This window comes from Rhagoletis pomonella, unplaced genomic scaffold (assembly GCF_013731165.1).
Source record: "Rhagoletis pomonella isolate Grant_MI unplaced genomic scaffold, Rhpom_1.0 Rhpom_scaffold_00004, whole genome shotgun sequence".
NCBI classification, from domain to species: domain Eukaryota; kingdom Metazoa; phylum Arthropoda; class Insecta; order Diptera; family Tephritidae; genus Rhagoletis; species Rhagoletis pomonella.
The window spans coordinates 60,373,876-60,398,199 of NW_023458558.1; the positions used below are offsets into that span (position 1 = coordinate 60,373,876).

Sequence of the window (24,324 nt, forward strand, 5' to 3'; positions counted from 1 at the left end):
GTATTTATCAATAAATTGTTTTTAATTGACATAAACTACACAAGTTATTCGAGGTTTTTTAGTATAGGTAAAGCGCTGCTATTTTTGTGAACATAACTGTACTTAGTTAAATTTTCAAACAGGTGGCAACCCTCCTCAAAAATATTTTCTGCTGTAAACCTTTTAAAAACTCTTTAGTTTCACACAAACATGGCAATATTTCATTTATTTTATCAATTTGACTGAGTTAAAATTTTCAAATAGGTGGCAACCCTCGTCAAAAATATTTCCAGCAATTATCTTTCTTAAACCTCTTTAATTTAATAGCCATTTTGTAATAACTTATTTATTTTATCAATATAATTGGGTTTAAAAATTTTCAAATAGGTCGCAGCCCTCCAATTTTTTGCGATATCATTGGTTCTGGTATTATACCGAACAATACAAAAAAAAAATTATTCAAATCGGTTCAGCCGTTCTCGAGTTTTGACGACCGTGACATACGAACACAACATTTTTATTAACATAGATTGGACAAAGCATATTTTAATTTCAGCCCGTCCCAAATACACAAATATTTATTTATTGAAGGAAAACACAAAATACCATGCTTGGTCACAGCGAGGGGCGGGGGCTTAGCTTTTTGTCACGTAATCAATATCTTCTAAGGAAATCTAGGGTTTTTTTATCGAAATACATTCAAATATGGCGCGCAGTGTTTGGCAATATTTAAACTCACGAGACTTTTGTTTCTATAAATTAAGTTCTGGTTACGATATATTTTGACATAAGTTTTATCTTGATAATATTTGCCCACCTCCCATATAACTTCGATAAATTAGTAACTATTTAATCTAATTTACTCAGAATCGACATGTGCAATGACCCCTTTGCAGAAAATTATACATAGGGATATTTTTGCAAAATGGGCATCGAACCGCCCACTTACGCCTACACATGTGTATATCGGTAACCGGTTTATCAATTTCTACCAAACTCGGCACATTTATCAACCTACCTCTACTTCTCAAACCACTTAAGTTAGAGCAGCTGCGTTTCTTTGTAAACCAGCGGCAAAAGAACGCCCTACTCAGGTAAAATTTCCCTTTAGCGCTTCTTAAGCAACCCCATTGGTATCTGGCAAGAAACATTCCACATAAAATGTGGAATTTTCTTTATCCCGTTCAAAGAGCAATTTTTCCTCCAGTTCTTACTTTGTATTAAAAAAATGTTTGCTTTATTGCCATTTTACAGAGATATTTTTTGTTTTTAAAAACATACACAACTACCTACGAACGACTAAGTTTAAAAGTTGCCATCTTATCTTCTTGAAACTTTTAAAATGTTTTGATGTATGACAATGTCAACATTTTATTTTTTATTAACGCCACCCATTGCTTTCTCTTACGAAGCAATGAATCCCGGAAAATACTTTAGAAAATGTGCATGCTTCGAATGTTGTAAATTAATTATGCTTTCTTCACGTTATTGCTTCAATTAAAACTTTTTAGCATGACATACATAAATATGTATTTAGCAAATGCCAAGAACGCAAACATACATTCAAATTAACTTACAGCAAGATCGTAATATAAATGCTATTGTTTAAGTGATATGCGGTTAGAGCACGCACGTATGCATGCGAGTGTGTGTGTGTTTGGGGGTTTGTGGATAATAACCCTGCAAAAAATGGGACTAATCCGGGACGACTCCGGGAGCATGCGACTAATACCACTTTTGATCTCTTTATATGGAATGAACTGTTCGCATTTGTTCGAGCATGTCCTATGAAGAGACTAATTGTTCACCTTTATACCCGAAAGGGTATAAAAAGCGACTAGTCACTTTTAAAAAATAAAAATAAAAATTTGAGCCAGCTGAGATTCGAACCGGGGTGCTCAGTTTTGTTAGGCGAATACTCTCTCTGTGTACCAACGCCGCACATGAAATTCCATTGACTAAGTGCGTACATATCATTAAATCGTTAATAGTACCCGTTAGAGATGAGTTGGGGACTATTTGATCTCCAATTATACCCATAAGGGGTGAGTCGAGACTAATTGACCTCCATTAGCACCCGTATGAGACTAGCTGGCACTAATTAATGCCCAATTGTACCCGATTGAGAGTAATCTCGGAATACTCTCTTTAGAGATTAGTCACACAGCTTTTTGCAGGGAATGGTTAAGTACAATCCACGCAATCAAGTGACACTCAATTAGTTATATGCTCAGTAATTTTTGTAAACTGCTTCCCACTGTCATCGCCTTTCATATGCATCTGAATCCACAAGCACTTTGCATAGCTTGAGCCATGCGAATTTTCCTTGGGAAAAACTGAAATGAGAAATAGGAGGTTGACGTGCACTGGTGACATAAGTTAAGTAAACTGCTAAATAAATTTGCAGCGCACATGCGAAAACGGATTCATTTAATTCCCTCTATGTGGCATCACCGTCAATGATACTGTATTCCTCTTTACTTTATTGAATGTAAATTTTCGTTAAAATAGATGCAATTAAGAAACGTTAGGTATTGGAAAAGGTGTAATTTGATTGACAGATTTTTTGAAAGGATCACTGAAAATTATTTAATATTTTCATGTCGACATAAATTAAATTAAATGAATATGAATAAAAACTAAAAACATTGATAAAATATAGTCCTAGATATTTACTCACATACATACTATGTACGTTAATGAGTGTGTTATATATACTCGTGTTACACCTTCAATATACTTCTACAAACACAAATCGTCACCTTTCGATGCCATTCAGCGTCTATCGTGCGCAATATACCTTTCAAATTATTCTTAAAATTGAATTGTATATCGCAAAATTTTTTCCGCATGATATTGACAGAAAATATAGAAAATGTTAGATGTAAGAGATTTGCATTAAAGTTTTTTCTAAAAGTTTGCCAACAAGTTCAAATCAATTCGTAATACATATTTATTAGCATTTGTAGCAGCGTAAAGGAATCGAAATAGATATAGACATATATGAACTAAGGATGTTGCGAATGTGGAATTTTAGACATCCGCGGATGCGAATGCGGATGCGAATATCTAACAGCTAACATCCGCAGATTCGAATTCGAATATTTTTAAGAAACAATTAGAATCTAGCATAACGCGATCGTTGTTTAAACAGCGCTTACAACTCAAACCAAAGTTTTAGGTTTTTCTAAAGCTTTTTAAAAAGAATTCTTCATTCTCATTCCTTTGGTTGTTTCAGAATTTGGTGAATCTGTAACTTCATCAGCATTTTTCGATTTTAGTTTTTTAAATTCATTTTTAATAAATCCTTTCTTCTGCGACTGCTTTACAAATTTGTGCTTATAGCGAGCTAAATAGGTGGATATGGAAAATAAATTATTATTTTTCAGGAATGAAAGTTTTGAACAAAGTTCTGTTTTCAAAGTCATGGCTGCCAGCCGAACCGGATCAGAATATCAGAATGTTATAAAAAAAACACCTTGCTTTTTATAAATATTTGATTTTCAGATAGTTACGTAATTCTTATCTAATTATAGGTCACAACAATAGCTTTTTTATTATCGATTTTCTTTATAGCCAGACGTTGATCATTTCTGCTGGAAATCCGTATTGAAGGAGCTTATTCTTTGACTTTAAATAGTAAAAGGACAGTTTTACTACAGAAGTTTTTTAGCGAAGGATCGTATAAAAATACTCTTGCCCGACAAGTAAACAAAATTACTTTTTAAAGTTGTTGCTCAAAATAAATTTCCTAAAAAGCCCTAATTATTGAAACAAATATATTTAACATCAAAAGCGAATCACGAAAATTTAGTTAAGAACTACAATGCATTGTAGAGGCTGACAAGTATGGAAAGCGCCATTTTGTTTGTTTACATTTGAAAACAGCTGAGATCACCTGATTTCCTATTCCTTCATTCTCCACGCAGGGTTCCACTCCCAATTTGGAAAAAAGCTTTGGAACACATTTGCAAAAAATTTATTACACAAGTTTATTTATTTTGTAAAATAATGAAAACAAAAATGCCAAAATGTATGCTTTCCTTTTATTTTCAATAAAAAATATTAATAAACGTGTTTCGGGAGATAATTTAAAATTTTATTAAATTTTACGTGTTTACGCAAAAATGCAACAATGTACGTGATCTTTATGTCATTGTTTTCCTTTTCAATTTCAGTATTGTGTTCGTTGTCTGATGAATTAGGAGATTTTGTGCGATGTTTTCTAAAAATATTATAAATTCAACCATTTTTTTAAATTGATTTCCAATGCTGCAGCCGGCGTATGCAGTTAACAAAGTCGACAAGACTTTTGCTTTTGGATTTTATGTATTTAGTGGACGATACCACAACAAATATATGTAAATAGGTGGTGCTAAATTTTAAACTTACGGTGGTACGAACCTATTCTTTTAGGCACACCAAATAATTCAAAAATTTGTGAACTTAATTTGGAAATGGGAACTGGCATCAGATAAAATGCGTTGGTATATCATCTACTATATTTGTGCGCAAAATGTAGCCGACTATGTTCTCTTTGACGTACGTCAAAGGTCAAGTAGAAGGGGGAACTTGTATGACTGCCCATTGATAGCTCGGTTATATAGCTTAAGAAATAATATGTTTAAAGACATTTTTATCAAAGTTGATAAATAAGATATTTGTCCAGTTTTGTTACACAAATACTCCTACGACCACAATTTGTAATTTTGCTTGATACATATAAGCTTTTTTTTATTTTTGTGTATTTGTATTTGGAGCTTTTCGGCAGGTATGTTGAAAATAAAAACAAAGTTTATTTTCTCCTACGCGTTTCTTTGTAATTCATCGCTTTACATATATTTTGTTGTATGCGTAGCCCTTCTAGTGTCATCCTCTTTTTAGTGCTGTTTCCACGTCAAAAATTCAAGCGTTGGCGAAATCTGCTGTGTGATTGTTTTTGGTCAAGTGCTGCGCTAGCGCTAGAATTTTGTCTGAGGGAAAACAACTACTTCGTTTACGATGGAACTTTTTACCAGCAAGTGTATGGCATGCCAATGGGTAACCCTTTATCGCTTACTATAGCTGACATTGTTTTAGACTAAATTATTGACGACAGCATGATCGAGCTAAGAAATAAGGACATATACATATATCAAATACATTACCAAATATGTAGATAATATATTCGCTATAGTTAAAACCAAAGACGTGGAAGACATACTGAAAATATTTAATCGACAACTACACAATTTAGTATAGAAAATATCGTGCAAAGGAAATGAAGGCGCGGGCTGCAACAAAATATATATTGTAACAACGAAGAGAGCATTACGAACCAGAATTAACGAACACAAACTTGACGCCAAAAATAAGAAAATCACCACAGCGCTAGCGCAGCACTAGACCAAAAACAATCACACAGCAGATGTCGCCAACGCAAGAGTTTTCGACATGGAGAACCATGATGCAATAATACAGGTGTTATCAGTTGGCAACTTCTCGCTCTAATTCCGCCATATTGACTGCCTTACGTGAAACAGTGTTACTCCTTTAACTATTTTTTGCCCATTAATATAGTTGAATGCTTTTTATTTTTTCTCAGTATACACACTTTGTTTTCTTAAAATAGTATTTTATCTTATTTTATTTCATTTTATAACGAATATACTATTAAAACGAAAATTTTGTTAAGGAGAAAATGTGAAATTTTATATTTTTCCCCCATATGTGGATTCATTTCGTCCCGTTTTTCTTCTCATTCTATTGAGCTGAGGCAGTGTCAAATCGAGCTGTCACAACTGATATTACCTTGTATTATTGCATCATGGTGGAGAACAGCACTAGAAATAGGATGACATTAGAAGGGCTACGCATACAACAAAATATATGTAAAGCGATGAACCACAAAGAAGATGTTGACAACAGGTTTGTATAGTAACCAACAATCAGTACTAATTTATACTGGAACCTGCAATTTTTATTGGAAAAGTGTATGATAACCCAAAAAATTTGCAAGAGAGCACTGAATCGAGAACGCAACAACACGGGAGAGCTGCAAATTCTTGCTAGTCAAATGTTTACTAGCAGAAATTAGCCAGCAGAAGAAGAAAAAGGATAAATGTCAAAAGCCGCCATATGTTGGATTGGTATAGCACAAATAAGAGTAAAATGAGAGGAAATCAAAATATTAATGATGTACTGGACTGTGTAAGTGCTTGTGTGTAAAGCAAAGAGTTTAAAACTGTAAACGTAAAGTAGTAAAACGTTTACACAGAATATCAAAACGGTGCACCAACTATTCATTTGCAAGTTTTTATTGGTTTTGTGTTCAATAACTTTTTCTAGTAGTTTTCTCTTCTCAATTTTACGCTCTATTTTGCTTTTACGCTCTCGCTGCAGTGTTTTCTGGAGAAGCTACTATACAAACCTAATATAAACTGTGCATTGCTCCGCATTGATTATTGTGAATGCGAATGCGAATGCAAATGTTGAAATTAATGCGGAAGCTACGCGGTTGCGAATGCGAATGCGAATATTTGCAACAACCCTGATATGGATATATGTAGATATCATAATGCTCAGAATGAAAAGGGAAATCGATTAAACCATACCTGTCTGTCAGTCCGCCCGTGTATACGATAACTCGAGCAAAAGTTGTTATGTTGGTATTGAAAATGGGTGATCACACCCACCCCTCATATAACGGTATTTTCGAAAAATACAAAAACTCAGCGTCCAAATTGTACAAAATTGGTATATGAATTAAAATTTTTAGACAAAATAACACAATATAAAATGTTCTGAAAACGCGTCTGGCTTTGTCCACTCATGATCGAATTTTGTAACTCAATAGCTGCTTTACCAACTCCCACAAAACTAGTTAGGAACATTGCTTAAGGTGGAACTAAGAAATGTGTTGAAACTATTACTGTGTAGTAACTACTGAAATGTTTATATTACAAACTTTTGGAAAAAGAGCGTGACACCGGCTCAGTTATGACCACAAATATGTATCTTGGTAGCCGATTTATCAATTTTTACCAAACATGGTACACTTATTACCCTTGATACAGAAAAGCAATTTGTTGAACATTTTTGAAATCAAACTAAAACTACGCCCACTTACGATATAAGGTAAATTTCAGAAATACGAATACTTCGATATTTCAATAGCTTAAGACGTTAATTTAATTCAAGTTAATACTTACAACAATTTGTTAACAAGAAATAAGATTATTATGGTTTTAAGAGAGCTAATCCAGTCAGCTTTTTTTTATAAAATGTTGTCGCAGATTCCATTGATGACATTGTCGTATACTTGTGACAATTTTCTGAATTTCGCACGCATGTTTCTCCTTTCAAATACTAGCTGGTCTGTTCGTCTGTGTGCGGGCTTTTGTATATTTATGTATACGTAAGTATTGTCAACCGGATGAGAATTGTGTGTCCATGTATGACTCTGTTAAATCTGTGTTCCAAACAGTGGCTGAGCTGTGGTTTTTATTGTTGAAGCTGTTCTTGTGGACTCTCATTTCATGATATTGCGTGACATTTGTAAATGGAAAGATGTCATGGAACGCTCAGCTAAAAGCACACATTGTCATTGGCGCGCCCACATTTTAGTAAAGACAAATACGCACAAACGCATACCCACACATTAATCCAATAATACAGGAAACTAATCCATTTTGAAAGCTGAACAACAACAGCAATAATAAAAACTGCGAGTGACAATGATTTCATTTTTATTTTTCAAAATTTCAGTTCGATATTTCAGTGCATATTTATAAACCAACTGCATATGACAGCTTGTACATACATAGTTTAAAAATAAAATAACATACATACAAAATAAAAGAATCGGTACTGGCGAAAAAAAAATTTTTTTCGTAAAAATCTGCAATCAAACGTAATGAAATATGAAATATTTGATAATTTAGTTAGTGTGTAGTCATTAAATTGTTGCTGGCTTGCATGCAGCTGCGGCCATCACATTCATTCATTGGTTGTTGTTGCTTTAGTTGTTGCCGCCAACATCAGTTTTCGTTAATGGCCTTCAAGCGCTGCTGCTGTGCTGCTCTTCCAGCTGTTTATTCTTGCTTTTGTTGCGGATGTGACTGTCAGAGCTTTGTATGCTCCTAGTAATCTGAATGTTGACAAGTAATTTTTAGGAAAAAAAAACCGACTTCACTTCTCATGTAAAAAAAAAAAAATATAAATATATCTCATGATCCAATGACCGTATCTAAACCGGATTAGTATGGGACTACCCCTGAGACACTACCTTTCCGATGCAAAAAGAATTATCGAAATCGGTTGACGTGGTCCAAAGTTATGCGGTAACATACATAACAAAAAATATATATATATATATATATATTTTGACGAACTGATAACCTCCTCCTTTTTGGAAGTCGGTTAAAAATATGATGAAATGCATTTCATTTGACAAATATTTATGTATGCATGAATGTACAATGTATTGCCAACAAAAAGCTCATATACATACATATGTGTACATAAGTATGTATGTGTATACCTACATACGTGAATGAACATGCAAACATATATGTATTTATCCTAAGCATTTGAAGTAAAACTACAGATGCATCTGTTCACGGGAGGAAAAAATTAAGTCGAAAAAATTTTAAATAAAAAAGTGTTTAGACATTTTTTAGGGACGAAAATTTTGTCTCTTCGAAAATTTTCATGGCTTCCTTGGTTATTAGATCGTCCCTTATTCTAAAATATACATTGTCTCGTTTTCCGCCCTGAAAAATCTGCATTGCTCGTGTGAGTAAATTTCCAACTTAGGCACTTCGCACATTGAGCGCCTAATCATAGTAGTGTAATCGTTTCGACATACTTAAGTATGAAGCAAGGTACATTGAACAGGTAGTTCAGTAGAGCAGCTGATTTGATTTATTTTCAAATTATTTGGTCTCGAAAATGTCAAATATTTTTAATTTTTTCTCACAAAAATTCTGAATTGTTAAAATCCATTTGCATGTGAAACCTTTTTCCATACAAAACAAGCGATTGAATAGCAGCTTTTGGAACGTTCGCCCAACTCAGCAGCACAACCGCTGATTACTGGCCCTTGTAAAGGATGGATCAATGCTTCGAGAAGCAAACAAATTTACTAGGAAAGAAAGTTGCAACAATTTTTATTTTTTCCAATTTCAATTTTTTATTTTTTATAATTTTTTTGTATTTCACATGGCACGCTTTGATTTAGAAGAAAAAATTCAGAACAGTTTTTCACACTTTCGATACCAGAAGCAACAACAAAATACACGCAAATGTTGTTTTTGCTCTACTGATACTACCTTGGTATGAAGCTTTCATGCCTAACACATGTTTTTCAATGAAGCTCTGTACATTACGATTCATAATCTTGTTTTCGCCTAATCAAAAAAACTTCACGAATCCAAGCGCTCAACATTGTAAGGCGCTTACCGTTTTGAAATCGGCATTTGTTTACTTTTTGTGTTGGAAATAAAAATTATTTGTCATTTCAAAAGGAAATAATTGAAAATGAATTATTTCGTGCTGACCATAATTTTGGGCAAAAATTAAAAACAAAAAACTTGGAGTCTTTATGTTTTTTTCGCTTAACATAAACATCTATAAAAAATCCATAGGTATCCAATTTTCCTGAAACAGCAAATTACACTAGCGAACCCGTATGGCAGCAAAATTGTTGCTCAAGAAATTGCACACAATAAGAAACATTTTCAAAAATTGCCAAAATTGTTTTTGTAACAATAAAATTTCAAAAAATAAAACCTTATTGTACATCTACAGATCAAGGTCCTTAATTTTACATCAGGTAGATATCACTTTTCGAATAGGTGGCAATCAAGAATATTTTTAAACTTAAGTTCTTTTAAGACTCTTTCGTTTGGCGCCCACATTTTAATATTTAATATAACATATGTATAAGTTAACAAAATTCGACTTTTTACACAAGTGGCAACCCTTTTCAAACTAAAACCTTCTTAAGTCTCTTTCGTCGAACACCCATATTTTGATACATAAATATGTATGTATTGCATTAACCTAACTCCCTCCTGCATATTTATTAGAAATGGAGTGCACAGAACCACTCAGTTATTGTTATTAAAAAATAAATTAAAAAATTAACTATAAACAGTTTTTGCTCTATAGGTATTCTTTTATAAGTTAGCACTAAATAGGGGCCGGGCGCCCCTCCAATCCTACCAAGAAATTTTAAATATCACCGGCACAAAAAAAAATTAGTGTCATGTGCATTTGAATGGACCTAACTATGGTTATGTATTTCGACCCGCAGAATCCGATTTTGAAGTCAGTTTGGCCAATATACCTCCTAGATTTCGGGAAAACTTCAAAAACCCATTTTTTATTGCCGACTTTCGCTATCACTACATACTTCTCAAGTATTCTACCTCTATTCTCGTAGTAAGTAGAGGACGTTTTTTTTATAGCAAAGCTTCGTTTAAAAAAGGTTTTTTTTCTATATGTTGTTTTAGTCAAAATGCGTTCCCTTATGCAAGAAACCTTGATTTGAGATTTTCGCCTGTTGTAAATAACCTCGAATCTCTTTGAAGTTTCATGAATCGTGGACAAATCATTTCAATCACAAACATTAGACAACACATAGGTATATTCTTTACGGCCACGCTCGGGACGTACATACCGCAAGACTAGCAAACATCTGTTGACTTCGGAATGACAAAGATCGGGTCACTATAACCTATTGCCACCATACATTGATTGTTTAGATTTGGGGTCTTACCGTTAAACTCCTTTATTAGGACAGCTAAACAGAGAAATTTCGTGAACTATTTTATAAATAATCATACAAAGTCTAGTGAGAAATTTGTGTAAATCAGTGCCGTATAATCTTTATCTCCTATACCACTGATTGCTTAGGTACAAGTTTTAGCGATCTAACTCCATTATGTAGGAAGATAAAACTATTAAATTGTGTTACCGGTTTACATATCGATCACCCAGCGGTGAAAATCACTTAGATTGGTGCTATATAAGGTATATCTTCCATACCTCTGATTGATTAGATATGATTTTTTATATGTTTAACTCCTCTATCTACATACATATGTATGCTGTGAATATAACAATTTTTTCAAATGCAGTAATCTGTTACAGTAAAATTTTCTGATGTTCATGAAAGGTATGAAGCCTTGGGCTTGCCGAAGACAGCGCTGGTCTTACTTGTTTAGTACTAAAATAGCAACATTAACAAACTCTCGGCGCTATTGCCTTCTTTCCGATGATGACTAATAATAAAAAGAAGAAGTTTTGATACATTGAATGGGGCAATCAATGTATTTCTCTGTAACATACCTATTGCCTGAAGTTCTGTGAACATGGACTGTCAGCAGCAACTGAGCTTTAACCTCTTCCACTCTTTAACTTATTACTCTCTGATTCTACGGGCAGGATATTAATTAATGATATATGTACATCCATACATATTCATGTACTTGTGTATGTACGCACCCGTGTGTAAAGTTTTATATATATCGCATTTGCGAGTTTAATATTTCGTCGTTGTAAAGTAAATTACCATGACCTATGACATTAAACATGTGACTTATAGCACATTTCAGAATTTTAGCGCACCTGCAAATGTTGTAATGAGGTGGTGTGACAAATAACGCAGGTAAATCTGTAAGTTAATGAGCACCCAAGGTAAAAATATATATTTAAGCATGCAAATGCACTCGGATACCCGGTAAGAAATCTGCTGAAAGACTATATATAAGTCCGCATCACGATGCAGGAGCCGAAAAAACTTCAACTTGTTCCATTTTGATTCAGGAATGTTAGCAAATTTTTCTTGAATAGAAAGAAAGGAATATGATCGACACACACCACGTATTTTTTTTCAAAGTGGCTTTTGACAGCACTATTTCTGAATTTGGCATCCCTGCGAAACTACACTGAGGGAAAATAATATTAAAATCAAATAGAAACGTAATTGATCTTACTATAAACGTCAACAAAAGTACTGTATATTGGTAAATATTCAATTCAATTACGCGCATATTAAAATTACCGCGTTCGTTCTGAAAAAGCATCCGTGAAGTGAATAATCAAGAAAAAGCTAAAAAAAAATTTTAACTTGCATGTTGCCTGCAGTTGAATTCGAACCCTGACCATCTCTGGATATCAACAAATTGGGGCATGCATCTTTTCGCACTCAGCTACACCCAGGCATATAAATTTACTTTCAAATGTTGAATATCCATCAACACCACAGCACGCTATTTGTACGGATAAGCACCCTGCAGGGAAAGCTACTAGTTGTGAACTAGAATTCTACCGGTTTGCGTTTCAGCCGAACTAGTTCATGTTCTATCCTTTTTCAATGTTAGCGACTGGTATTTTTAACATTGCGATGTCCTACGAGATGTCAATTGTCAGGCTATGGATCAGCATCTACTAGTATAAATACTTGTAGCATCATACCAGTTGATGAGATAGTCTGTCAATTCATGCCCCGTGAAAATCATAAGTGTGCCTTTTTGACAGAGCAAAGCACTCACGTGGTAAGCCTGAGGTCCCAGGTTCAAATCCTGGCGCAGGGAAAATTTTTTTATTTTCTATTTTTTATAAATAAATTTTTTTTGGTTAGGCTGTTGTATTGTAATTTTTAAATTAAAAAAAAAAATAAAATCTGTTTAGCTTCTTTGTTTTTATAGCACAAGCATTTCTTCCTAAATGTTTTTTTGCAATGCAATTAGATTTTCAAATTTGTTATTTATTTATTTATAAATTGAATAAATTATTTTTACTTACATTTATTTAACTTTAAAATTCTTAACCACCTCCAAGCGGCCTCGAACCTGCGATTTCAGAACCAGAACCAGTAGACTTCACGTGACGCCACAGCCGACATTCGTAAGAAAAACAATTAATTGCTTTTTATTTTTGGCTTTGGCAATTCAAAGGCAGATGTCGCTGATCGCCTAAGTTCTTCGAATTTGTCGAACTGGTAGGCACATACTAGTTAATGAACTAGTCTTTTTTCTAACTGGTTTGGCTTTTCACTGCAGGGCATGTACTATGTATGAATGTGTGTGTTGCCAACGCTCTCAGAGCGGCGCTCTGCATGCTTGGGGTGCGTATCAGTGATCGGACTTCTACCACATTGTGGTAGATCTGCCACTTTTTTGATCATCTACCACACAAGGCCTGAAATCTACCATATATTCGCGTTTTTGAGTACCTAGTTTTATTTTTGCTCGAAATAATTTTCTTAATTTTAAGAGCAAAAATTGTCCAACACTAAACACTATCCATATATGGTAATAAGAATGATATAATACAAGATTCCGCATTCCCGGCGGCGATGAAATTTCTCAAGTAAAAGTAAACAAAGCCGAATGGGAAGATAAAATAAACTGTAAATAGTAAACTTTCTCAATACTAAATTTTTCGGCAGGAAAATTACGTTAAATTTTAAAATATGTGATTTATAAAAAAATTATTAGACAAAATTAGAAAAGGAGATTTTTGTGAAAGTATTATCAAATTTCAGTGCATCTAAAGTTTCTGAGGCGTCCCGAACACCTTTCTGCGTAGGCGGCCTTCGGCCGCACTTAGGGATTATAACCTTCAGGCAGTAGAATTCTCCTTTCTGTGTTGCCAAAGAAGGGAGGCTGAACAACTTTCTGCGTAGGCGGCCTTTGGCCGCACTTAGGGATTATAACCCCCAGGCAGTAGAATTCTCCTTTCTGTTTTGCGAAGAAAAGGAGCTGAACACCTTTTGCAAAGAACACCTTTGTATATTTTTAATGCTTACTGGGTTATACCAAAGTCAGAAGGTGTTTTTATTTAATAAATTGTGATTAATTGGTTAATATTAAAGTCGTAAAGAAAGTTATAACTAATCGAGTAAAGTGTAAAGTTAAGCGGAATAACTGGTGAAGTGGCTGCTGTAAGGAGAATAGAAGTGATAGAGATATCAATAAACACGTACGACAGAAAAGGAACACATACGTTTATAAATAAACATGTACACAACACATATACAAAAACGGCACTCAAGTACACAATACATTGACAAAAATGGTACTAGACTGTCTCGCTTTGATTTCGGAATGCTTACACATTGCGAAGTTAGCTTACTACCAATATAGAAGTATTACATATATGATATATATACTCAGATGTGAACAGTCAAATACGTGCGTAATATATTTTGTATGAAAATATTATTTTTAAATTCGAACATTTTTAAACGATAATCAAATATAAAGTATTCATTTTTACTATGCATTATTTCCCTCAGTGTAATACGGCTGCATAATAAAGCTCGTCGGCGATTTCAAGCATCCGTTGATGGTTACCCCAGCAACCGAGGCAATCGGAGATCGTCGTGTCACACGTACTTGTTGTCGGCTCGTGTTGATGGAAAATCAAAAATTTTTGATTTTCCATCAACGCGACCGCTTGACAAGCGGTCTGTTTGATAGTGGCGTAAAGCGTTGACAAGCATTAGTGTGTTAGTTTGTTGTGATATGTAAAATGAGCAAGTTCGCGGAAGATAAAGATTTTAGTGGCAAGTAGCAAAAAATCGTCATCCGATGAAGACATGTTTACGTCCACCCACTACGAAATTTTATTGCAAATGGTGTTGACGCTTTATGCTTGAGTGTCGCCGGACAAGCTTCAAGCAACCGACATTCAACCCGACACTCACACATGTACTCGTTGCTGGGGTAACCATCAACGGATGCTTGAAATCGCCGACGAGCTTTAAATAGCATCGGTCAACAGCTGTTACAATTGGGAAGCATCTCGCCGAGACGTTTGATACCCACGAGATGAAAGACAGAGCGACTCCACATAGTGTTGGAGAAGATAATGAGGGCTAGGAAAAAAACTTGTGTATAAAAGGATACCATCATGAGCTTCATCGATTTGGTTTCGTGTAGGCAGAATTCCCCCAACTGTACGACCAAAAATACTTTCTTTTTCCACGCCAGAGTGTCCAGATTGTTTAAAAAAAAACGCAATTTCTGAAAAAAATCACCAATTTTTTTTTAATAAAATTGATGAAATCGATTCAACAAATCTTTTATTTTAAAAATGAGATCTTGTTATAATATAGTTATTAAAACCAAAAACGAATATAATACATTTAACCCTTAATTAGGCGCATGGGTCAAGGTCATTTCAAGTTGAAAAAAAAATGTCTTGGAGCGTGCTCGCGCTTTGGCTAGCTTCCTAACGCCCCGCGGGGTACGTAAATAACTCACGGCCAGAACATCGTCGTGTACACATCTGTCGCTACTCCCTTGAGTGCTGACCCCATGCGCCTACAAACGTAACATTTTTTCGCGGAAGTAAGTTTTAATTTTTTTTTTTTAAGTTTGATGTCGAAATAATGTTTTTTTTCTTTTTTAAGTTAACGATAATAGAGTACTTTAATATTTTTGTTAATACGCACTTCCTTTTTTTATTTTGAAAATTCTTTTTTCAACACTTTTATTGGGGTCACTGGGGACCCCATCCGACTAATTGTGTGATTTTCTTTATAGGCCTAATTAAGGGTTAATAATAAATAACACAAATCACTTATATAATAGTGATGTACAAAAAAATTTCTTTAAAAGTACGCATACTTTTTAAAAATATTTGTTTCAATACATTTTGCAATAGAACTGCGCAATTATTAAATTTATTATAACTCATATTAATTGATTAATCGCACAATCCGCTTTTAAGAGCTCGGCGCTAAAAATTAAATAACAACCTATAATAAAACGAGATCAGCTATTTCCACAATTTCTTTAAAATCACCTATAGTGTCTGAATGATTAACATTTCTGTTGTTGTCATATATTGAGCTACTCAACCTTGATAATATACTGTTTGATATTAGAAACGTTTTGCAGCAGAAACTATTATCCTTCATATTATTCGAACTATTGAATTAAGGCTTTCCAACTTCATCCTATTTCGAATCTTAGTTTTTATTGAATTCATTATGGAAAAAACGCGCTCAACAAAGCATGTGAGTGCGGCAAGGATAATAAAATGAATTTACTTATATTTCCAAACATTTTATTGCCTGTTGCTGTTTTCACTCCGTAAGGAATTATCCAAAATTCTGCAGAGTCGGCTGGAATGGTTCAGAGAAAAGTTATTCCGTGGGAAAGTTAAAAGATTTAAATATTAAGTTTCCGCTGCTTTTCTTTCCTTCAAAGTTAAATAGTGAATTGGCAGGTCCCTGAAACTCGCCATCTTGCGATTCACGCACTTCTTCTGGTGACAAAATCAAAGCCTTTTTAAAAGTATTTAATTGACTAGGTAATCGTTTCAAAAGTTCTTCGATTAGGGTGATCAAAAATTTTTGACAGTCTTTTAATATGATTGTGTTGTCATTAGCCTCTTCTGTAAAATTATCTTGGAAAAATAAGTTTTGTATATTTTTATAATTCGGAAAAATTTATTTGAAGGGGAAAAAATCGCCAGAAATCGCCAATGGCGATTTCCAAAATTTTTACGCGCAAATATCCAAAAATAAATCGTCAAATTGGCGCGAAATCGCTAAATCTGGACACTCTGGCCCACGCTGGCATTAAAGTGGTAAAACACCTTCTAAGCCATGGGAGGATCAGTGCTCGTAAGTGTTGGGCCCAAATGCGTGCTTTGAAATCAGTAATTTGAAGGTGTTTACATTGCTTGATCCGCATTTGCTTTGACTTCTCATCAATTGAAAAGGGAAGACAAAAACAAAATGAATGTAAACAAACGCTACATTTATTATATTTTTTAACACATTTTGGACACAAAAAGGCAATTATTCTTTGATCAAACTAAAAATGTGTAAAGGTTATGTATAAATTAACAATTTTTATAAACAAATTTGAAAGAGTTGTTCATTTCGTTGTGTTTGCTTATGGGCGGCATACACCGTGCGTCTGACTCATGAGTCGGTTTGGATGTGTTTGTGAAAATAAATGTGTGTTAGTTACACCAGCATGACTCTGAATGATTCGAAGGCGAGTCAACACGTACACAAATGACTCGCGAGTCAGACGCACCGTGTATGCCCCTATTAGATTTTGAAAAATTCCAAATCTGAAAGACAAACAAAAGCTTTTTTAGAACTTTTGTTTTCTAGTGAGTTCAATAAAATAGTACGGCAATTGGAACGCATTTCCTTCGTGACTTTGTTTAAATGCGTCATTCTGGAAATGTGAATTTGTATGGAGAAATTCGTGATTTGGACTGGCATTTCAGATTTCTCGCCCAAATGACGTATTTGGGCGGTCCCATTTTTCATAAAACGCAAAACCAAAATGAGCAGAAACTTTTCACTGCAGGTAATTGCTACAACAATACTGCTACACATTTTGCTGGAGGTAGTAGTTGAAAAAAACTGTGAACATTTCATATTAAAAAGTAAATTTTTAAATTAGTACATATACTAACATATATACATAACTACATATATGCGATACATCTGCACATGAGTGTCATTGCAAAGCAAGAAATTAACTTCGTCACAGCTAATTACATGTCATTTATCCATGTGTACATACCCTATAGGGAAATCCTTGTTAATTAATAGTAACTGCGTCGACTGTAGTGAAATTAAAACCATGGCTTTTTCGATATAATTCTTGTTCAAAATTCAGAAATTTACTGCGGCACAAAACTGCAACTTTCTCAAAATGCCGCTGATACCATATTATTAGATTTCTGTGCTACTTTATTTGAACATTTAATAATTCGTATTGCATATTATTCAAATTAAAATTTTAAACAGTAACTCGTGTTTTTACGAGGGCGACTATTATTTTTATTTTGATTTTAAGACTGCGATATCCCGAAGAAGGATGTTTTTATTCGAAATTTCAAAGTCGTACTCCCTCTAGACCGGAAATTTGTTTCACTAGCTTTTCACAGTGTGAACAGTAATTACTGCTTTAAAACGTTAGCCTTTTTACAATCCCCCTCTAAAGGTCTGTACGAATATTTTCATGTCCACCACGTACGTTTGCTCATCAGCAAGTATTTAATTGGTATTCAGAAAATTCCGTACATATTTACATACAAAGTTTGCAAATTATTTGTAGCACTCATGAAAATATCATCCATCCAGGGGCATGTTCATTGAACACTTACCTATGAACATAAGGGTGGAGCGTTAATTTGCGGAAGAAGAAAAAAGTTATCGAATCGAATTTGAACCCCTCTTTAAAGTTGCATTAGGGATATTTTTAAATAAGTATATTTTTGTGGATTTTTTTGCATTTTTTAGCTTCTTCCTTAGCTTAAGAGTGCAGTAACTCTACCTAACCTTAAACCAGTTTAACACGGATGTCGTATTAAAACGCCAGTTTTACGATGAGAAACTTTTTTACAAAAAGTTAAAACATAGTAAAAATGTATTTTCAAAATAAGCGTGCCTCAATTCTGACTATATCTGTGTTCGTATGGAAAAGTAACTTATGTCGAATGGCTGGCTTTATTATAATGCGGTATTCCCTTTGTTCTTCAAACGACAGGGAAATTTTTTGATGAAACTTAAGAAGAATATTTACTTGCTAGTATCGGAACTATTTCTTGCACGTTTATTTGCAATCGTATGCTGCGAATGCCGATTTATACTAACCAGCCTTTCGACATAAGCTACTTTTCCATACGAACACAGATATACATATACGGGTTTTCCAAATCTCTCGACTCCTGCATCACCTACCAGATTATTTCATCCTTCATATTGCATTGTCATCGGGTTATGAGCTAAGTTTGAAGTTTCAAGTCTATAGCTCATCGGGAGGTGAAATATTGATTGCAATATTCCAGGACCTATCCTATAGTGAAGTTAAATAAAAGCTTCTAAAAAATATACAACATGAAATTAAGAACAAAAAATTTCCAAAACTACTTTATTAATTTAATAATTTTTTCTTTACTGTTAAATCGTTTTTCGTTCCAAATTTTCGCATTATCGCACGAGATTTAGTATTGGAACACATAAACCCATTTCCAGCCTTTTCACCAATCACCAGTCATTGATGCTTCAGTGACAATGGTTACACAGCGTTCATCTGCTTGTTTATGACAAGGATAATCCGGGATTTCCATCGTGGCTCGGGTATTTGATCCAAAACTGAACTCGCATAGTATTGGAGGCGACGTCATTTGTCACTTATTCCATTTTATCATAACAGTCTAATCATTTACCCCGAAGCTTAGCCTGCACACTTTAAATAGACTCACACACAATATTTGATTTTTTCGTTTCGAAGTAATTGCCAATTTTGCTCAAGGTGTTTGACAATTTATCTAAAGAAATTACAAAATCTTCATATGTAATGCGCATTTTAGTATATGGTTGCCTATCGGCTATCAGTCGTCATACATAATGGGGCGCATGAGCAATTGTTCCTGGACTTATGTTACTTAAAGTAAACTACATATATCCGCTACAATGAAACGGTTATGTTGCACGGTATAGCAGTAAATTGAGTCACGGAGAGTTGAAGGCAGGTTTCCCAGTGCTTTTTCTATAGGCTCGGAATAAACTGTTCCAAAGGTAATTCGTTCGCTGGCAGCTAATAAATGAACCATTGGAATGATCTCCCTTACTTCAGTTACATAAGCCGGATTATTTACTACACTTTTGTAGCGAGTATTTGTAGCATCCTTTGTTTAATTCGGTTGATTTTTCGTGAAAAACGAATACATATATTTTCTTTTACCAGAGAAAATGGTTAGATAGCTTAATGAGAGTCGAGTTGATACCGTAATTAAAAAGTGTTTCTTTCGTGGCTAGCTTATTCGTACAAACGTTGACCCCACTTTACCAAAAAAAGTGCCATATTACACTTCAATCAAAATAAACACAAGTAATTTCAAAAAGATGGTGATGATTCTGACTTAGTTACGAACTTGTTATCCAGCTCTATGAACCCTTCTCCGATTTTTTGAAGAAATTAATCCTATTCGGTAATTGATAATTCAATTTTTTTTCCCCCAAATATTTTTTTCAAGCCTTTTCGTATCTTCTCAGTTTTGAGAACTAATCGTCATTTTTATACCTTTCATGAGCATGAAATAGTATTATAACTTTGGTCCGATGTTTGTAAGTACCAGAATAAGAAGAGATAGACCCATTAAAATGTATACTTAAATGATCAGAACGTCGAGCTGAGTCGATTTAGCCATGTCTGTCTGTCTGTCTGTCTGTCTGTCTGTATGTCCGTCTGTGCAATCTAGTCTCTCAGTTTTTCAGATATCCGGATGAAATTTGGTAGGTGGGTGTATTTTTATAATGTATTTATCATTTGTTGGAACCGGAAGAATCGGACCACTATAACATATACATAGCTCCCATACAACTGATTGTTCAGATATAAGATTTTTCGTTATAACTCTTCCATTTAAGTAGCTAGGAACATGAAATTTGGCACTGTTGTCACTCATTATAAAAAGAATACTTTCAGTGATAATAGCGAAGATGGGGTCCGATTGTTCAGATATGAAATTTTTTGCGATAACTGCTCCATTTATGCAGCTAGGAACATGAAAATTCTCGCCGTTTTCACTCAGTGTTAACAGAATACTTATAGTGAAAATTACAAAGATCGGGTCACTATAACATATATCTCCCATACAATTTAATGTTCAGTTATGAGAATTTTCGCTATAACTCCTCCATTTATACAGCTAGAAACATGGAATTTCGCAATATTTTCACTAATTATCAACTGAAAGTTTACAGTAAAACTAACAAAGGTCGGGTCTCTGTAACCTATTTATATCCTCCATACAACTGATTGTTCAGATATGGGGTTTTACTGTAAAACTCCTTTGTTTGGACTGCTAAAACACATAAATTTCGTAAGCTATTCTATAAATAATAATCCAAAGTCGACTGCGAAAATCGTCAAAATCTGTGCTGTATAAGCTTTATCTCTTATACCACTGATTGTTCCTATACCAGTTTTTGCGATATATCTTCTTTATATAGCAAGCTAAACCCATTAAGTTGCGTTACCGGTTTACATACCAATCACACAGCAGTGAAAATCACTTGGATTGGTGCTATATAAGGTATATCTGTCATACCTCTGATTGTTTAGATGTGGTTTTTCATATGTGTATCTCCTCTATCTATGTATTCTGTTAATATATAATTTTTTTCAAATGCAGTAATCTATTAAAGTAAAATTTTCAGATGCTCATGAAAGGTATGATGCCTTCGGCATAGCCTAAGACAGCGGTGCTCTAACTTGTTTTTATATGTTTTAGTTTGAGCCCGGCTTCCGACCAACGTCAAATAAAACAAAAAACAAGTGTTTTCCTAATAACGGTCGCCCTCGTCAGGCTGTGGCATACCACCTAGTGTATTCTGTCATGAAAAACAGGTTCTCATAAAAATACAATTGCCGTTCGGAGTCAGCGAAAAGGTCCCTGTCCTTTGTGTGACAACATCAAAACGCAAGCAACCTCCGAAGCTCGTCCAAACACTAACATATTATGCAAGCGCCAATCTATTATTATTATTAAGTGGCATTAACAAAATCAATGCACAAATATCAAACAGTTCTTTAACATTCTCTAACGTCACTTTAGCCACATCAACGAAAGCCTTCTTTTGAAATATAATTTTTAACCGACTTCCAAAAAAGGAGGAGGTTATCAGTTCATCGGAATATTTTTTTTATGTATGTTACCGCATAACTTTGGACCACGTTAACCGAATTCTATAATTTTTAAATGAAAGTTACCTCACAGGGTGTCCCGTACTAATTTGGAAATTACAGTTAATCTTAAATTTGTATATGAGAATTGAAGTTTAAGTTGGTTATTAATGGTGACAAAACAATACACGTACCGTAAGACCAATAAAAGTGGGGGATTCTAACACGAACATTAATACCAAAACGAAGTATGTACCTTTGAATAACAATAGACTCAAAATTAACTTGAAAGGACCATAAAATAAAACACAACGAAATAAAAACCCACTTTAAACAACTGTACTGGCTACTGGAACGGCAATCTAAACCAACAGTACACAATAATGTACTGATCTACAAGGCAATAACTTCGGCTTTTAAAACCCATCTGCAAACGATAAAAGCTCAATTGAGAATTCTTAGGAAAATAGCAAATGCGATTTACTACATATCTAACAGTGATTACATCGAGAACTAAATATTGACGTGGTTGACGAAGCAATAAAGACATAAAGGGAATTACTTCTAAACGGACTACTGAGCCGCACAAACCCAACAATGAACCAACAACCTTTCAAGGAGAAATACAATCTTAGGCGACTAAAGCGAAAAAAAACATGCATCTTAGCCGTTTTATGATCAAAAGAAGTCATTGTATATATGCGTGAAAAAGTAGTTTTATATACATGCATACATATTATTATTGTATTTATAAAATATATATATTAATTGCTTTACAGTGATCTGCAATTTTAAAGAATATCTTCTATTGATGTTTCACTAATAGATAGTTGTAATTTTTTATATGTAAGCAGTAAAAAATTTTTAAGGCTCAATGCAATGTTCTACATCCTATCGCTCCGTACTGAAAACTCTAAAACAAAATTTTACGCTTCACCCTAATTTGCGTCCACACGTATGTATGTAAGTAGATACATATTTATTGTTGATGTAAAACTGTAAATTACATGCATTCAAAATTACCTTTCAAAGTAACGACGACGGAGTCTGTCAATAATGTTAATCCCGTAATCCCGGGACTCCTTTTCTTGACAAGTGTTGGCTATATTTCCGTTTTTTATTTAATAATTAATATTTTTTATAAATGTCTAGCTCGTTATGCACATAATACCGTGCGATAGTAAAATTTACTCACAAAAATCTATATATGTATTCGCGAAACCATGAGCCAAATAGAGTAAAATTGCGTTTTTAGTTTCTCAGTCTGACGTCAGTAATTAAAAAAAAAAAAACATTTAAAAAAGTCAGTGAAATGTGCTTAGAGAAATTAAAGAGAAAATTCTGTATAATTTAAACAGATTCAATTTTTGGAGCATAAGGACGTGTATGCATTGAGAATGTCCTTTTAACATTTTATGGGTTTCAAACCCATTTATTTATTACACTGTGCAACAGCATTTTTAGGGGCGCAATAATTCCAAAACGACATTATTTTCAGTGTTTTCAGTGAGGGATATAACGGGTTAAAATGTTCTACAAAATTATTCCTCGTAAAATTTTAGTATGTGGCCCGAAAAAACATATTTCTCTCCGATATGTATTTTAACTCTTTTTTTAATTTATTCTACATAAAGGCGCTTAGGCAAAATAATGCAAATTTTGCCATAGCAAAGAAATTTGACCAAAGAATGTAAAACGAATTTGAGGTTTTACTATATGGATCATGGTCTTTCATCCAGAGTTGGAATCATTCCGCCCCCCAGACAATGACCCTCAAATTGTTGCGCAGTGTTATTTATTTTATGGTAGGAGAGATAGAAAATTTTGTTTCGATTTACGTTGTTAAAAAGTAATGAATATCTAAATTCCGGGACCCCGATATTGTGATAATGACATACCGAAAATCCCGAGATCGTAAAATGCGAAAAAACTAACATTCCTAATGTATACATACATTTATTTTTTTATACTACGGATACCTTTTAAGAAACTTCTTCTCCGTCCCTTTTTATTGTTTATTGTTTATTGTTTCTTTCTTGTTTCTCTCTCTTCTCTATTATTGACGTATTCATGCTGGTCTTTTTCTGCCTCTTTTCCAGGACGCATGCAGCAAATGCGGCCTTGATATCACAAACGCACATGGGTCGGAAAGTGCCACCCCCTCTGCTACGCTCTCGCACTTTGCCAGCTATTATTATGCCCGGCATTCCGGTTGTCTCGGTTAATACGGACCAGCAATTTGGTAAGTATCGGAACATGTTATTAAAAGTATTTAACTAAATGATGTTGCGTGGATGTATATATGTACATACATACATACATATGTATATATGTATTGTATGTATGTCTATTTAAGCTTGCAAATGTGAACAGATAAGAACTTTCCCTGTCGGGAATTTCATAGTCGACTACTAAAATAGCCTACTTTTGGCTAACTTATTACGGGTAACTTTTAATTGGTTTCAAAGTCTTGCAGGGCTCAACAGAGGGGATAAGTATGTATGTGTTCATGTAAAATTATTTCACCATTTTTTCTTTCGACAAACAAACTTGTGTTCAAAAGCAAAAAAATTTATGTAAAGTATTTATGTACATACCTATATTAATTGTCATTGTGTTTTTATAGAAAGCGAGAAAACATGGATCTACCCTGTGGGGAAAATCTCTTGTTTTGAACTGGTGT

The 24,324-nt window shown here is 34.1% G+C and overlaps 1 protein-coding gene across 1 annotated transcript in view; it reads left to right on the top strand.

Annotated features, from left to right (window-relative positions):
- LOC118738280 overlaps positions 1–24,324 on the top strand; it is a 109,123-nt gene that overhangs the window by 14,424 nt on the left and 70,375 nt on the right. Inside the window, exon 2 of the mRNA XM_036469204.1 lies at positions 23,741–23,883. Coding sequence (XP_036325097.1) covers positions 23,741–23,883 — 143 coding nt within the window. The remainder of the gene's footprint in view (positions 1–23,740; positions 23,884–24,324) is intronic.